Consider the following 17,500-nt stretch of genomic DNA (forward strand, 5'->3'; position numbering starts at 1 on the left):
CTCACTCTTTACAACTTAAATCATGACTTTATTCCATCAAATTAAACGTTAAGATTTAGCTACTTTCTACTAAAAGTACTTTAGCTACTAAATCTCTGAATTATCTGCAGACTTTTCCACAGTTATACACACATTTGACATGTTTAAAGCGGAGAATAAATCTTTCATGTCAATGTTTTACTTTCACTTTCATCTGACATAAAATGGCGGACGAAAACTTCTTACTGTAACTAATGATTAACTTATTTAGAGAAGAGCGTTAGTGGGGACTGAAATCTAATGAAGGTCCACTCGGTATTTGTGCAAACTTACCTATAGTGTCTGTGTGTGTGTGTGTGTGTGTGTGTGTGTGTGTGTGTGTGTGTGTGTGTGTGTGTGTGCGTGCGCGCTTGCGTGTGTGTTTGTGTGTGTGTGTGTGTGTGTCTGTGTCTGTGTGCGTGTGTGTGCATGGGTGTGTGTGTGTTTGTGTGTGTGTGTGTGTGTGTGTGTGTGTGTCTGTGTGCGTGTGCGTGTGTGTGCATGGTAAAAAACTGTATGTGCTTCCGGGTTGCACCTGACGAAGCAAAGATTGGTTCCTATTTATACCAAGGGCACTAATTAGTTAGGGATCCAAGCCCGAGTCTGGAAGAAACGACGCTAGCAAAAGCTACGCCGTTCGCACAGCAGGGCTGTGGAACCCTATTGTTTTTTTCTAATGATTTTCCATTATTTTCCTCCATTATTTTTCTTCTCCGCCTAAAACTCTGACTACAGCCTAAACCGTACATGGTGGGGGGTTGCCATTTTCAGGACTGGTCCGAAACTCCGCAAGGACCTCAGGCGCAACAATTGACCCAATTCCACCACTAGGTGGCGCTATAGCAGAAAAAACACGTTTGGCCCTATAACTCCCACACCGTACATCGCACATTAAAAATACACATATCAACGCTTCAGGTGATATAGGCCACGCCCATTTCTGCCTAGACTTTTATGCGTGAAAAATCCAGATTTATCAAAAACCTACTTTTTCGATCTCCTCCTAGACCGTGCTACCGATCTGTACAAAACTTGGAAGGTACCATCTCCAGATGGGCCTGACAAAAAGTTGCAAAAATAATTTTCATAGGATACAAATTGCGCATATTACGCACGAACAAATTTGTGTAGCTAACTATGAAAACTTACACTTTGCCATATCTCACCCAAAATAAATGCTATCAATGCGAAAGTTTAGTTTCTTGTTTCCCATGACCCTCTGGAGGCGCCTCACACATTTTACAAAAATTGGCCACTAGGGGGCGCTACAAGTACAAAAAGTTTATATCTCATGAACGGCTCATCCGATTTTTACCAAATTTGGAGGGTACCATCTAGGGCCACTCCTGAGACCAACCCTACCGTGGGGTACTGATTGGTCAAAGTGGGCGTTGCCTATGAAACTCACGTCTAGATTCACCCCTTACACTGATGTGAGCAACTTTAAATTTACAGGGTAGATGTACAATGCGTGATGGACCTCACCTACCAAAAATTACACATGTGGACCACTAGGTGGCGCTATAATGGTTTTTTTGCCTTTAACTCCCACATTACACAATGCACATTAGAAAACCTTACATCCACGCGTTCCTTTAATTAAGCTGAATCACATGATGTAGGCCACGCCCATTTCCACTAAGAAATGTTTTCGCAATATTGCGCAATGCGCAAAACCAACTTTTTCGAACTTGTCCTAGGTCGTGCGACCGATTTGCACGAAACCTGGTAGGTAGCACCTTCAGATGGACCTGACCAAAAGTTGTAAAAAGAATTTTGCTATGTTAAAGTATGCGCATTTGACGACCAAACAACTTTTGCTAGCTAGCTACTAAACACAAACTTAATCGTATGTCAGCCAAATTAAATGGTATCAGCAAATATCTTGAGAATCTTGTTCAAAATCCCACTACAATGATCTGTACCAAATTTGGCAAAGATCGACAATTAGGGGGCGCTATAATAAACGTTTTTTTTTTGGCAAATAACTCAATGCATTTAAATGGGATATTTCCAATTGCAATATCTCTGCCACAGTACATGCTATCAACACGTAACTCGGGGTGCTTGTTTGGCATGCCGCCCCGAGGCGACCAAATTTGGCCTTTAGGGGTGCTACAGTCAACGTGGACCAGTTTGGGCCCTTTTTTCCCCTTCTGAGGTCAAACGGCAGTTCTGATTCATAACTTAATAACTTTATAATTATAACTAGTAGAAACATACGGTCTTTTGGAGCTAGAAGCTAACAGTTGCCCTTTTCTGCTGATGTTTTTGTTGTCTTCCTAGCCCTTACAGAAAGTTTTGTGTCCAGCCTATAAGTCCAGAGTTTTTTGGGGTCTTTGTGCAATTAATTCATACTGTTACATCCAAGATCGATACACTGTATGTAAGAAATGTAAATAGTTTGTCCTTTATATGAGGTATAATGTTCAATATGTTTATTTTTGCACTGGATGATTCCAAGTGCAGTATATAGAACTTGTTTAGACAACACAAATGCTTGTGTGGCATTGCTGTGTGTGTGATATCAATATATATTTGTGAGATTCATGTTCCGTTTTATTTATTTGTCTTTATGGTCCTACAACCTTCTTTAACACTCAAGTGACCTCACTGTAGCACAAATCTTCTAATAACCCAGGTTCTCCTGAAAAAAATGATGTTCATAGATTGACTGTGGACAACAGGGTTGATGTTTTACAAGCTTTTATAGAAAACAAAACCAGACAGACCATAGGTGGTCAAAAATCCTTTAGGGCAGGGATCTTCAACAGGGCGCCGGGACCCCTAGGGGGTCCTCAGAGTCAATGCAGGGGGGCCTCCAAATTATTGTTTTTTTTTAAAAAAAAAATGAAAAAGTCTTAACTTGAAACCAACATATTATTAGCAAATATAAGTCCCCACTGCTTAATGGCCTATAGGCAAGGTAGTCATAAAGCCATCCACAGATACAGTTAACTCTAAGGGTTCCCTGTGCCACATGTGTGTTTAACATTAAAACACGATTTATAAAATCATGCCAACAATTAGTAGGCTATTTTAATAGCTTAGTATTCTATGCAAAAAAAGGTATGTACAATGGCTTTAGGCCATCCTGCCTGTTATTGTAGGCCCAGTTTAATATGCAACTTTATTTTATACAATATATGTAGTAGGGGGTTCCTGCTCCATCTCTCTTTCAGTTAAGGGGTCCTTGGCTTAAAAAACATTGAAGACCCCTGCAATAGAATATATAGAAAGGATTAATTTACCTTCGCATAATACAAAGACAAACAGCAAATCTGAACAATTAAGAGGCTGGAACTAGGAAATATTTAGCATTTTTATTTTAAAAATATTTTGAAAAGATGTATTCTCTCAGGAAGAAAAAGAATCAGATCTTATTATCTCAGAAAATTATATGCAACTACTTTATGTAAGGGATAATGTAAAACGAGCTAGTCATTATATTGCGAATTAGAAGATTAGAACCCCGATAGGGTGATGCAGGACGTCAACAAGGGGTCTTGAATCAGCCTGAAGATTCAGATTTATTAATGTCAAATAAAGAGCTGAAGCCTGCAACCAAAGGCTATAATGTTACACCAAATATGGAGGCTATAGTTCTCTGCTCACCAACCTGGCGATTATACACTACTAGAACACATGTTGTGTTTAACTTTGCGACTTTATTTAGCCTAGTTATTTAAGAATCTCTAGTGGCAAAATCCTAGTAATGTTAAACAGCTGACAAAGCTAATGTTAGCTTGTTAATATATGACCGGTTTCCAGTGAGTAATACCATATCTGCCCTGAAACAGTGCTGTTTAATGATGATTACATTTCAGAAAAATTACACAACATAAGCCTACCTCAACTTACAAAACATTATGCCAATAACATTTATTGTTAAGCTAAAGTTAAATAACATCAGCATAACATTGGCAGAATCTGATATTGTACACACATTTATCCATGTATGCAGAAATTAATAAAACAAAGTAGTCTAAAACAAACATTTACAAAAAAGTTTTTTAAAGTTATGCTCAGTAGCTTGTGATGCTATATATGCCTGTCTCGCTTTATTAGATGGATGCAGTTTATGGTAAGGTAGGATTTCAGTTATGATCGGTTCATATCCAAACCGGTCATGTGACCATCATCTCTCGGCCTATTGCAGGTTAATTGACGGGACTTGCTCATTGGTTCACTCTGATTGCGCCAGGTGCATTTGTCCCTGTTGATTGGCTACACAGCGGCAACTTCAGGGTACATTTTACCCTCCAGGACCAGCACACACTGTAGTGCTTCAGCTTCTCTTCCTCATCGTAAACCGGCACCAGCAGGATGGCTTGTGAAATCCGCAGTAACACAAAGCTGGAGCAGGCCGAAAATACTGAGGTAAGTTAATGGCGAACGGAAAAATCAAAGCTAGGTCGTCTGTAGCAATTTATCGCCAGCTGCTAGAGACGACTTAGTAAATGGTTGTTGTGGTAGTTTTCACTTGTTCTGTTTCCTTCTCTGTAGGACCGCGTTGTAAAGAGAAGTAGTGTGTTTCGCTCCATGCTGCGTGGACTCTTCTGGCCCTTCAGCATCATGGTACAAGCAGCAGCTAACTCATGTTAGTTTACATTCAACATGTTTGCTGGCTTTACATACAACCTAACATGGCTCTCACTTCTAGGTGCGCACATACCGCGGGTTTTGGTGGCTGTTGGGCTACCCGGTGTCTACCAGCATTGGGAGATCCCTCTCACCAGGTATTGTAGCTAGTGAATGTTTATTTGATTTTTATCGAGCTAACATTTATTAATACTTTGAAATACTCAGTCTGTGGTTTCTTAATTACGGGCTTGCCAACACAATCGACCAGTGACTTATCAGACTCTGCATTCAGCCATTTTCTCAGGCTCAATATGTGGAGTGACCCCTGACATATCCAACACTAGGCCTATATTGCTGATATCACCATCTATTGTGAGATGAGTTTTTCGACTTTAGTGGACAAAACGACCCACTAAAGATGTTACCTTGGGCTCTGGGAAATGGGGCAGGGGGGAAGTTACTTTTCAAATGTTTTTTGACCTTCGAGAAAGTGACTAGTAAAGGTATTCAGAAATGCATTATGCCTACTTGCTGTGCTACTTGGAGTAGTCTAGGTGAAGCTGATCATTTTAGGTGTACATTTAACTTTCCACTTAGGCCTACATGAAGGCTGAGCAACCTCAAATAAGGTGTCAAGTGCCACTTCAGGTACTCACAATGTTGTGACAGTGCTCTGCTGCACTATTGTTTTGGAGTAATATGATTTACTATTGACCTTTTTGATACTCGTGCAAGCTCTTAATGCAGGGATCTTCAACAGGTGGTCCGGGACCTCTAGGGGGTCCTCAGACTCAATGCAAGGGGGCCGCCAAATTATTGTTAATATCTGTTTTTGATTTTTTTTAATGAATCCAACACATTAGCAAATAGTAATCTTACTGGCCTATGTAAGGTAGCCATCCACAGATCCAGTTCATCCTGAGGATTTACTGTGCCACATTTTAAAACAAACATTCGTAAGGCTAAGTTTTTTTTCAAACAATTATTAGGCTTTTTAAACTCTTAGTATTCTATGCAAAAAAGGTATGTTTAAAGGTTTTAGGCGCCATACATGTTATTGTAGGCCCAGTTTAATATGCAACTTAATTTAATATGTAGTATGGAGTCCCTGATCCGTCTCTCTTTCAGTTAAGGGGTCCTTGGCTTAAACATTGAAGATCCCTGCTTTAGGGCTCTGGGATATTTGGAACGGCAATGTAAAGCAGACCTTGCGACTCACGCCTCTCGATATTTCCTGACATTTGCCTCCCCACCGTTACGCTTTGGGTCCCGCTTTCACACGCTCCCAGGGTCGTCGGGGGCGACTGGCGCCGGGAGGCTTGGACCCCGTCATAACTGCTTGCAGTTATAGTTGTTATTATTATTATTATTAGTAGTAGTAGTAGTAGTAGTAGTAGCAGTTTCATAACCTGCACATTTTATATCTCTCTGTCTCTCAACAGAAAGGAGTAGAAGACAAAGTATGGATCATCCCCCAACAGGTTTGAAGCCTTCTTTAGTTCCACTTTAGTTTGACATGTTAACATTGACTAATTTGCTTTACATATTTTGGGATTTTATAACACATTATGAGACTGTTCTGTTCTTTCTTTGTACATATACTGTAAAATAAAAAAGAAGGAATATACAATAACATAATAAAACAGGAGGGGTACAAAAAAGACTTAGTAAATGAACAATGAAAAACGGCTGTATATGATACTGCCACAAATTTGCAAATGAACTGAGACAAAGATTAATTTTTAAGGGCAAAAACATTTTAATGTTGTGATTTACCACAATAAGGTGATGGTTCCTGGAGAGGCAGACATGTTTTCTATTAATCATTGATAATAAAGAATAAGAGATAAAAACTTTAATAAGAGATTTATTTATTTATTCATTCAATAATGCATTTTTAATTTAGTAAACTTCAGGTAGTTCTCAGCAGGTCAACGTAGCTGTCTGTTGTACTTAAAAGCCTGAATGTCCTCTCTGTGTAACAGTGAGGATGGTTCTTGTTGGGAAAACTGGATCAGGAAAGAGCTCCAGTGGAAACACCGTACTGGGAAGAGACGCCTTTGGTGCAGGTGTCAGTTACTTCTCAGGTAACACACACACACACACACACACACACACACACACACACACACACACACACACACACACACACACTTCTGGTAAATGGTTAGTTGCGGACACACACACGCACGCACACACACAATGTTCTAACATTCAGCAACTTTAGTTGCTTACGTTTCAATTTGGGTTCTAATCTGCACCATGAAATGACCAACTTCTTCTCTGGGGACGACCAACGTTAAACTTCTCAACCGTCTCCTGCTCTCCCTCTGACAGGTCAGATAGAGACTCCGCCAAAGGAGGGAGTCTGACACAACCTCCTCTGATTGGCCAACACTACGTTTCTGTTAACCTCCTCTGATTGGCCAACACTACGTTTCTGTTAACCTCCTCTGATTGGCCAACACTACGTTTCTGTTAACCTCCTCTGATTGGCCAACACTACGTTTCTGTTAACCTCCTCTGATTGGCCAACACTACGTTTCTGTTAACCTCCTCTGATTGGCCAACAATACGTTTCTGTTAACCTCCTCTGATTGGCCAACACTACGTTTCTGTTAACCTCCTCTGATTGGCCAACACTACGTTTCTGTTAACCTCCTCTGATTGGCCAACAATACGTTTCTGTTAACCTCCTCTGATTGGCCAACACTACGTTTCTGTTAACCTCCTCTGATTGGCCAACAATACGTTTCTGTTAACCCGTCCCTTGACAGGGTTACAGGTCCATAGCATCGCTGACAGACACACAAGATATTAAACCTGTTTCAAGCCCTTTGAACCTCTGTCACCAACAGATAAGTTCACAAACTCTCACTTGAAGCACTAAAATAGATTTTTTTTTTTTTTTTTAAATAGTTTTTAATTATTATAATCTTAAAAGGACTGAGATGAAATTATTATGAAATTTAGCCTCAAAGGTCTAAAATCACCAATGGCTAGTTGTAATACTCACTGATGTTACCATCGTGCCAGACGGCCTCTGGATCGCTCCCCTGTTGTCTCCGTGTGTTCAGCTGAGATGTCAATATGAAAATGTTTGTGTGATTATCCTGCCACCATCATTGTAATAAAGCACATGATAAATACATCTGTTCTCTCTCCAGTCACCAGACAGTGCTGTAAGCAGACAGACGAGGTGTTGGACAGGCAGCTGACCATCGTTGACACTCCTGGACTCTTTGACACTTCGAGGCCCGATGAAACCGTGGAGAGAGAGATCTCCAAATGCATCAACATGTCGGCCCCGGGGCCCCACGCCATCCTGCTGGTCATCAAACTGGGGTTTTTCACAAAGGAGGAAAGAGACGCCGTCTGCAAGGTGGAGGAAATGTTTGGAGAAGAAGCCTGGAAGTACACCATCATCCTCTTCACACACGGAGACAAAGTCACGCCAGACTTTAAGATGGAGGACGAGGCTGGACCCGAGCTGCAGACGATCCTGAAGAAGGTGGAGAACAGGTACCACATCTTCAACAATCTCAAGATCAACGATCGTGGACAGGTCCTGGGTCTGTTACAGAAGGTAGACAAGATGGTTGAGGCCAACGGAGGACAGTTTTACTCCAACTACACCTACAAGGAGGTGGTGGAGATGCTGAGTCAGAGAGAGGCCGAACTCAGAGAGTTCTACCAGAAGAAACTGGAGGAAGAGATCAAATCTGTCGAGTTAAAGTACGAGAAGAAGCTGAGTGAAGCTCAACAGGAGCGACAAAACGTGGTGAAACAACTGCAGGAAGAAAAGGAGAAAGAGCTGCAGGAAGTGAGGCGTTATTATCGTGCTTTAGAGAGCGGCGTCCGTCATGTCGTAGAGCAGATGGTGCATAAAGACTCTCTCGATGAGGTTCTTTCCCACTTTCCTGAGAAGCTGAAGCTGAATTTCCAATCTTAAAAGCTCCTGATCCGTTTATTGTGTCCATCGTTCCAAACTCTTTAACTATTGTTTGTCTAAACTTTGTTCTGACCCACAGAGCTTTAAAGCCTTTAACAGAACAGATCTCTTATGAGAATGAGATCCTGGGTCTCAATCAGATTACCTGTATAAATTAATAGGTTAAATAAAAAAAGTTAGTAATGTATCTTGTCCTTTCTGTATTCTTGCACCCTGTACGTTTTAAGTAACAGAAAGCAAAACGGATAAAATCAGGGCCTTTAACATTTATATTAAGCTACTTTTATAAGTTCAAATTCTTAAACCTTTTTTAAACAACTGATTGTCTGGTTTGGTTTGAAATCAAAGCATGTTACATGTAAACATTTCTGTCTGTAATTACTGTCATTTAACTACAACATTATTTACATAATCTGTGTTTATCAATATTATGAAATTTGTATTTTTGTGCTTAAACGTACAATATGTAACTTTCTGCCGCTAGGGGTCTCCCAACCAAAACAATGGATGGTAAACACAGACGTTTGATGACGTTGGGAAGTTGCGTGGAATTATGGGAGTTTTTATTGCTAAATGCTATTGTTGATTAAAATGCATCTGTTCACGGATGAGTTTACCCATTCAAGTTTATTCACATTACGTTTAGTAACATTTATTCATGTCATTCTAATAAAATAGCTGCAGTTTCCCCAACATAATTACGTTTTTCTTGATTCAATCTGTATTGGTAGCTAGCTGACCTGTTAGCTAGTGAGCCAGCAAGCTAACATTAGTGGCTAACGTTAGCAGGTTTTACCACACTATCACAGTATATTTCACATGCCAATGTCACCTTTTGGATTTTACCGGGCGGACGGGGTTTGTTGTAACACTAGCTAGTGTTGGGTTTTAAAAAAGTTAAAACAATGCTTAATGTTATGAAAACAACGTACTTTTGGATTACATGTAAATTATGTTCCCTACAGCCAGACTGAATCAACTGACTACACTAATCAGCATTCTGACATGCCTCACCCCAACCCAACCTTCTAAAGATTGATTAAGTCATGACCATCAATTTGCATACTAGAGGGGACTCATTGTCCCCACAGGAAAGGTAGCTGTTGCTTCGGCCTTTTGGGGAGCCACTCCCTGCTGGGCCAGATGGAAATGCATATCTCTGTAAAGTTGAATAGAATTGACATTACCATGATAAATGAGCTTTAGGAGATGTGTGTCCTAAATCCTGGGAGAGATGTCATTTGAGGAACCACCCTCAACTTTTTTAGGATAAATTTGGAAACTTCACAATGATTCAGGACTGTCTTGATGTGACTCCCGAAGGGGAGACATGTTGATTCAGTCCACTGCTGGCAGTGTAACATTTGCTTTTTGTCTTGTCTTTGTCATCATGTTGTTTATTAAACCTTTTGCTTAACTTTCAATTGGACCCTAACCTTTCTCCTTCCTCCTCAGAAATCAAACAATTACGTCTCTCTTAGATTTTCCAACACTAGCTACTCAACGAGGCTGAGAGACAGACGGGTGTGGGTGGGGAATGGAGGGGGACTCTCCGCGATAGCGAGCACGTTCGATTGCTGTTGTCAGCAGCATGAGAACATGTCCCAGCTGCCAGATCTCCCCCTTCACTTTTCTGTTATCTTAACTATTCGTTTTGGTGCTTAACCCACCTGCTGTCGGGTTAATTTAGCTAGCTAACTGTAAAGACAGACGGGGGAAATTCGGCAGGGAGGAGATTTACGATACAAATACCGGAGACGTAGCTAGCTAACATTATGGATGGCCGATGTTGTGACTAGGATGTCTGGGTCTGCTATTCTCTGTTTCCCAATGCTTCATTAAACTGCCGTTAGCACCCAGCACCAGCTGGGGCTAACAGTAACTAGCTATTGCTACATGTCCCGGCTGTATTGTCAGCTATCATCCCGAATGAAGTCTCTTTGTGCCGGGGGAGTGAGGCAGGCAGAGCGGGGTGTGCTAGCGGGCTAAATTAGCATTAGATTAATTGTCTATCTATACAGCTAACATTAACGTTACTAGTGAATTTATTCGTGGGTTAGCGCAGTGCTGCTTTTATCCATGGTCAAAACAATCATACTACTAATAACTTCGTGAGCGTGATGAACAATGTTGTAACCCTATAATGTTATCCACCAAACATTAGCTAGCATTAACGTTAGCTACTTGTCAGCACATACATTGTAGTAACATTAAGCTGGATTAATATTGATATGTATCAATAAATAAGGTTTCTGCTGTATTACTGTGTTGCCAAGTGGCATGTAATTAATCACAAAATTATGCATTTTGGCAGATAAAGCAGTGTTACCAGTATTCTTTTCTGTGACATTGTGTGATTTACAATTACTCTCGAAACTCTAGCACCTGGGTGCTCGTGTTATGACGGGAGTTATAACACGAGTAGACGAGTAATTAGATGGTGAAAGGTTATGACGCCACTGACGGGCGACTAAATGAAATGTGCCGTGTCTGAAAATAAAATAACAGATTTCTCTGGGTTTGCCATTTGATGGAAACATTTGGGATAGTGTAACTACACAACTCAAAAAAATATATATAACATAGGTATGGTCGTTTTTTAGACATTTAAATGCAGAAAAGTTACATATTGTACCTTTAATTAAAACTTTAATTTTAATTTAGTCTTGATTTTGTGACATTTATGAATGAACAAAGAGTTTTGGGAGAGCAGCATCCTTATCTATTGTAGTTTCTATAAGGCTGAAAGCAAAGGGAGGGAGGGAAACCAGTTCTGACTATCAGGGAATAGACACCAAGGTCAAGGAGCACTAACACATCATCTACTTTAAAAGGTTTAAGAAATAATTCCTCAACTCTTTGTTCTCAACTTTCATTTAAACTACAATGTATCAGATTTCAGTCTTTGTTGAGTCTTTAAATCTCCATCTGTAGAGTAACTAGTCTGTAGAGTAACTAGTCTGTAGAGTAACTAGTAACTAGAACTGTCAGATACATGTAGTGCAGTGAAAGTAGAAAGTAACACAATATGAAAATACTAAAAGTACAACAAACTTTGAAATGTTCCTTAGTGCAGTACTTGATTAAAGTACTTAGTTACTTTACACCACTGCTGATGTTGGACATGTTAGTTTTTATTGTTAATGTTTAATTCTTGTATTTAGGATGAAAAATCAATAAATCATTTACCAGTTTATGAGGTCCATGGAGTTCAACGTGCTGCAGTAAATCCTCCTTTTTTAAGATTAGATAAAACTTTATTGATCTCCAGAGAACAAAAACAGGTGTTGTAGCAGCACAAAGACAGAAGGAAGTACAGCGTGTGTTTCTAGTGTTTATAATGTCTCATAAAGAGCTGTAACTTGAGCTCCGTAGACATATTTTGATAAGGGAGATTAAAGGTCAAAATCAATCTCTCCAGTTAGTTCACTTTGTCCCGTGTTGAGACGCAGATGTTTCTCCATGTTCAACTTTTGGTGACACTTTTCAGTGTTGAGCGACTGTCAGCTGATCTCTGATCTCATGTTAGTTTTCTCAAACTGTTAAATGCAGAAATCCAGGTGTTTGTGTGTGAAAAGCTGCAGTTTGTGTTGAGAAGAGCTCAGCTCTGAGCTAACAGTTAGCCACCAGGTCCTGCTAGTAGCACAATAACTTGTGTTGATTTGATTCTCAGTCATTTCTAATGTGCAGTAAAACTAATACCAATACTAATACCACCATGTTAAAACAGTTCAGCATTGAAAACATTACTTAGATAAAAGTACACAAGTCTTATCAGATAAATGTACTTAAAGTACACATGGCAGTGAAACGTCCCCTGTGGGTGTGGTACTATTATCTGTAAACTACTGATGCCTTCAGGTGTAAGCTGCATTTTAAAGTTTTAAACAGTTTTATATGAAGCTGAAATGATTCTTTTCATTACTGATCAATCTGCTGATTATTTTCTTGGTTAATCAATGAATTAATCTGTCTGTTGAAAGACAGGAATGCGAGAAATGGCCATCACAAAGTGGCGTCTTCAGTCAAAACTTCAAAGTCCCAAATTATCTTTCTACTTTATCCCTGTTATTTAAAAGAAGTAAAATCTGCTGCTCTCCTGGGTGAAAGTCCTGTGTTTGACCCATCCACCCCCCCATCCACCCCCCCAATGCGGAATTTCGGCCTTACATTTCCTCGCTAAACCCCGTGTAGCTGCTGTTCTCCCCGGTATACAAACACGCTGAAGGGTGCTTTTTTCGTTGCTTCAGACGCTGACAGCCACTGTCCAGACGTCCGTATTTTACGAATTCGGAGTGAGAACGGGTTGATATGCTGCAATAGCAGCACACTGACTATTATCCTGCATACTTATTATTATTCTGCCACATTTTTGTCCCGCCACTAGTCACGGAGCGTTGCCAACACGTGCACACAAAATACATCAAAACGTGTGTAATGACCGGGAATGGTGTGCTATGACTTTTCTAAGAGATTTGCTGCGCGGTTTTCACGAAATTGGCAAAACAACGCAGTGAAATTTCCCATAGACTTTAATGGGAAATCTTCGGGAAATCGCTTAACATCGCTCAAAACAACCCCTCTTTGGGGCCTTGCTGTATCACCATACTTTAATGTAGAAAAATAATTTAAAGTTTAAACCGAAGACAAGACTTTGGCGTTTATTGGGCTGAATGGGCATTCTGATATCAAGCGTGGTTTCTACCAAATCACAGTTTATGTGTCGTCCAGTTTTCAGACCGTTTCAGATTTTCCAATGTGTGTGTATGGGGCCGGGATGTTGAGAGTTAGAGGGGAGGACAGAGGGGGGAGCTGCGGTACGATTCTCTGAAATCTTTCCAAACAAATTGCTCTCTCCCCTACAGTTTTCACTCTTCATACATCATAGTTGGTCAAAATGTAAAAACATTTGTGCCAGTCGCAGACATGTAACTACAGAATCCACCAGACTTAAACCTTTGGCTCTGTTCATACCAACTGCCGATAGAGAGGATCAAAATAAATATCTGGTTGGACTCAGACGGTTCCCTGTTTGTTGTCTGCTCTGTGTCGCATATATTTGACTCCACAAACATAAAAACACATCAATGCGTTCGCCAGACTTTTATCTCTCTTGTGATGGTAATATTTTTGCCATTTGGACTCACAGTTTTTGAATTACAGAACGAACTTCACAGGTACAGTATAATCATCATTAAATGGACATTTTTTACCTGTCACATATACAGTCTCCCCCTCCCTCCTCCACTCCTTCAGTGTGAGAATCACTTTAGCAACACGTACTGCCACAGGAGGAGAAAAGGAGAGGACAAGAGGAGAGGAAGACAGGATGAGAAGAGAAGAAAAGGAAGAAGATGTGTTATTTGTCAGCTAACATGATGTCATGATGGACTAACTAACTGACTCCTAACTGACTTCAGGCCTCAACACCAACAGCTGTTTTCACAGAGACGAGACTGTGGCGCACCTTAGATAGTCCTGCTTCTAGCTCAAAAACCCTTACTCCTATCGCTTGGTGTTTATTACTGTGACAGATATGACTCCCTGCTGTTCATCCTGTGCAAGAATGGTGTGTGTTGTGTAAGAAATGTGAGGACAGCAGCTGTCTGAAAAGGGCCTGTTTCTGTTCTCCTCCTGGTATTTCTGGTATGATTTAATACAGGAGGCAGTGTTCCAGTTGGTGGACACCGCTTCACTTGGAAGCTCGCTGTGCCTTGTGTGAAAGTCTGTTTGCCTCCCTGAGCACATTGTTAGAAAGGACACAACATTCCCTACATTCTGATGTAAAATAAATGTATGAGATTTAAAACTGTGGAGGGTATAGCAAAGTAAAAATAAATTAGCATCTGCTGCTCCTCACTCAGTCAATTGGATCCCCAGTTTGTTGCTCACAGGCTTTTATTTTGTAAAAGTCTGTTACTGACTGCTGCCGTGCTTACAGGAACCAGAAAAGAAAAGAATTGGCGGATGAACAAACCAACAAACATGGAGAAGGGTATGGAACCATTTTAATTTTAAAGTTCTTCCAGATGGCGCAGTCGACAGAATCAAAGTTATTTGTAACCACTGCAAAGTTGAATTTTCTTATCACCGGAGTACTTCCAGTCTGAAATATCACCTAAATACAATACACACAGTTGATACCAGCAAACCATTCAACGAAACAAACAGTGGTGCGAGGCTTCGGCAGACTACGTTAGATGCAGCGTGTGGGAGAAGTATAGATAAACAAAGGCAAGAGAAGCTAACAAATGTCATAGTTGAAGTGGATAGCTACAGACTGCAGGCCGATTAGTGATGTGGAGAATCGCAACAAATGACGGCAGGTATGAGATTCCCTCAAGACGCACCATCACAAGAAGAATACACGAGTTGTATGGATAAGTAGAGGACTGCAAAAGCGACAACTTTACAATGTGTTCCTCTCACTGGGGACTACTGGACATCACCGGGTAACCATAGTTACCTCGGAGTTACAGTGCATTATATTGATGAACAGTTGGTGCTGCATTCACATGCTCTGACTGGAATGATAACAGAGGAGAGATATTATGCTGAAACGTGCTCGGGACACTTTATTGAAGTTTCACAGCATGTGTCCTATTAATGATGACATGGATGCCCTGGCAGTGGCAATAAGCTTTCATTTTGTATTTGCTTTGATTACATTGTTTAAATTGAGATTTACACTACATATTTTATTTAACTGCTACTGTATAAACTAAATGCTGATGTTAAGTGTTTGCAGAACAAATGTTACAGCACTTTAGTTCATATGGCAGAACATTTAAAATAAAATTGCGCTATACACTACTTTTGAATTCATTATTGGATTTTGCGTATAACAATGTGATTAATCGCGATTAATCAGGGAAATCATGCAATTAATTGCGATTAAAACTTTTAATCGTTGCCCAGTCCTAAAAAGAACAGATCTCTTATGAGAATGAGACCCTGGGTCTCAATCAGATTACCTGTATAAATAAAGGTTCAATAAAAAAAGCTAGTAATGTATATTGTCTCTTCCGTATCCTTGCACCCTGTACATTTTTAGTAACAAAAAACATCAAACAGATAAAAAGCAGCATCCTTATCTAGTTTCTACAAGGCTGAAAGCAAAAGGAGGGAAAGTCTGGTGTGAACCAGTTCTGACTATCAGGGAATAGAGCACTATCACATCATCTACTGCAAAACATGTGTGCTGGAGACAGAGACTGTGAAAGGTTTAAGGAACGGAACAACAAACCTATCATTCACCATTAATTACACATCATAAATCTAAATTACCATTACAGCCCTGATGTTTCAGAAAGTGGGATTAGTGAAAACTCAGAGTTAGTTAACCCTGAGACGAGGGAAACTCTGGATGTAGATTTCCAGAAAAAGAGGTGTGAACCCACCCTGCTGGCTGAGATACACACTGAGTTTATCTCTGTCTCCTCCTCTTACATGTGTGTGTGTGTGTGTGTTTATCTCTCTCCTCCCTCTTACAGAGACAGAAACTCTATCAAAACTTTATTTCCTCATTGATTCAGTCTGAATTAAAGCTCATACTGAAGGTTTACTGAATGTCAGTATCTAAATCCTGACAGCTGTCAGTTTGTTAAAACAGTTTATGTTTCTCAGTTTAAATGATAAAGATAGTATGAAGCTTTAGACAAGTAGATCATGAATAATTATCATTCAGGATGTGGTTGGAACAATAAAGGTTATAGTTTTGTATATTTAACAGACGTTACCTCCATCTTGTCTGTAAGTGAAAGTGAAAGCGACATGTTGACAGTTCAGACTAACAAGATGGTGGTAGGAGTTCACTCAGCAACACGCCTTTAAAACAACAACAAGACATTCAGGGCAAACTTTTCAAAATAAAGGTCAAAGACAACAACTCAGACACAAATATAAACAGAAGTGTTTGAACATTAAGTCTAAATAGTTTATTACAAGACGTTTGGCTGCATAGCATGATCATAGTTCAAAACACTTCAAACTAAAAAAATAAAAATACACTTAACAAAATTATAACCGCAACACTTTTGTTTTTACCCCCATTTTTTATGAGCTGAACTCAAAGATCTAAGACTTTTTCTATGTACAAAAAGGCTTATTTCTCTCAAATATTGTTCACAAATCTGTCTAAATCTGTGTTAGTGAGCACTTCTTCTTTGCCGAAAACCAGTAAGTATCTGGTATTATTAATAAAAAGTAAGTTAATATTACGTACTGACCTACCTAATTTATTGAAGTACATTTACTTGAGTAAAATATTCTAGTACTAAAACTAATAAAAGTAAAAATAAAAAAGTGGGCTTTTATTTTGAAAGGTAACCATTTGTACGTGCACAGCTCAGAGAGATCCGGTCAGAAGAGATGTCGTCGTGTTGATTTCAGACGAGTTGGCTGCTGATCTTTTTACCACTGAGCAGGTAAATCTGTCCCTATCAATACATTATACCGTATATCTGTATGTTTTATTACTTTTAAGTTCTGCTTTTGGGTTATTTTTCAGTTCTATACTTTCACTTTTGAGAGATGAACTCAGATATGAGGAATCAGCTGATTGTTAAATGTATTATTTATTAAAAGTTAGATCTTTCTGAGAGGAAATGATGAACAGAACGTTTTAGAGGAGGAGTGAGTTTAATGGCGTCAATCAGACAAAAACAACCAAACAACAACGATCAGCTGCAGAAATATGTCCACTAGTCCTGGTTGACTTCCTGTCAGGAAATCAACTAGAAATGTATTTAGAATATGTTGACAGCTGTGAGATGGTCTATGACGGGTTCAGAGTCACATTCACTACAAGTTTAAAAGGAACCAAAGTGCACGTAAAATATTAAATATGTATTACCAGAGAGGAACTATAGGATGTGTGTGTGTGTGTTTCTGTGTATGTGTGTATGTGTGTATGTGTGTGTGTGTGTGTGTGTGTGTGTGTGTGTG

At 39.8% G+C, this 17,500-nt stretch overlaps 3 protein-coding genes across 4 annotated transcripts in view; all 3 read left to right on the plus strand.

Annotated features, from left to right (window-relative positions):
* The window catches only part of LOC116060248 (GTPase IMAP family member 7-like), an 8,893-nt gene extending 155 nt beyond the window's left edge, over positions 1 to 8,738 (plus strand). The window contains exons 2-7 of one of the 2 annotated variants that reach the window (XM_036006559.1): positions 4,178 to 4,398; positions 4,525 to 4,596; positions 4,682 to 4,757; positions 6,045 to 6,083; positions 6,588 to 6,689; positions 7,770 to 8,738. In XM_036006559.1, coding sequence (XP_035862452.1) covers positions 4,345 to 4,398; positions 4,525 to 4,596; positions 4,682 to 4,757; positions 6,045 to 6,083; positions 6,588 to 6,689; positions 7,770 to 8,554 — 1,128 coding nt within the window. In that variant the 5' untranslated portion in view covers positions 4,178 to 4,344 and the 3' untranslated portion in view covers positions 8,555 to 8,738. The remainder of the gene's footprint in view (positions 1 to 4,177; positions 4,399 to 4,524; positions 4,597 to 4,681; positions 4,758 to 6,044; positions 6,084 to 6,587; positions 6,690 to 7,769) is intronic. The other variant, XM_036006561.1, reaches the window with a different exon arrangement.
* Positions 1 to 17,500, plus strand: part of nfkb1 (nuclear factor of kappa light polypeptide gene enhancer in B-cells 1) — a 1,201,612-nt gene that overhangs the window by 114,303 nt on the left and 1,069,809 nt on the right. The gene's annotated exons all lie outside the window — the stretch shown is intronic.
* Positions 16,961 to 17,500, plus strand: part of LOC118492945 (GTPase IMAP family member 8-like) — an 8,586-nt gene continuing 8,046 nt past the window's right edge. Inside the window, exon 1 of the mRNA XM_036006480.1 lies at positions 16,961 to 16,980. The gene's annotated coding sequence lies outside the window, so the exon portion shown is untranslated. The remainder of the gene's footprint in view (positions 16,981 to 17,500) is intronic.

This window comes from Sander lucioperca, chromosome 1 (assembly GCF_008315115.2).
Source record: "Sander lucioperca isolate FBNREF2018 chromosome 1, SLUC_FBN_1.2, whole genome shotgun sequence".
In the NCBI taxonomy this organism is placed as follows: Eukaryota; Metazoa; Chordata; class Actinopteri; order Perciformes; family Percidae; genus Sander; species Sander lucioperca.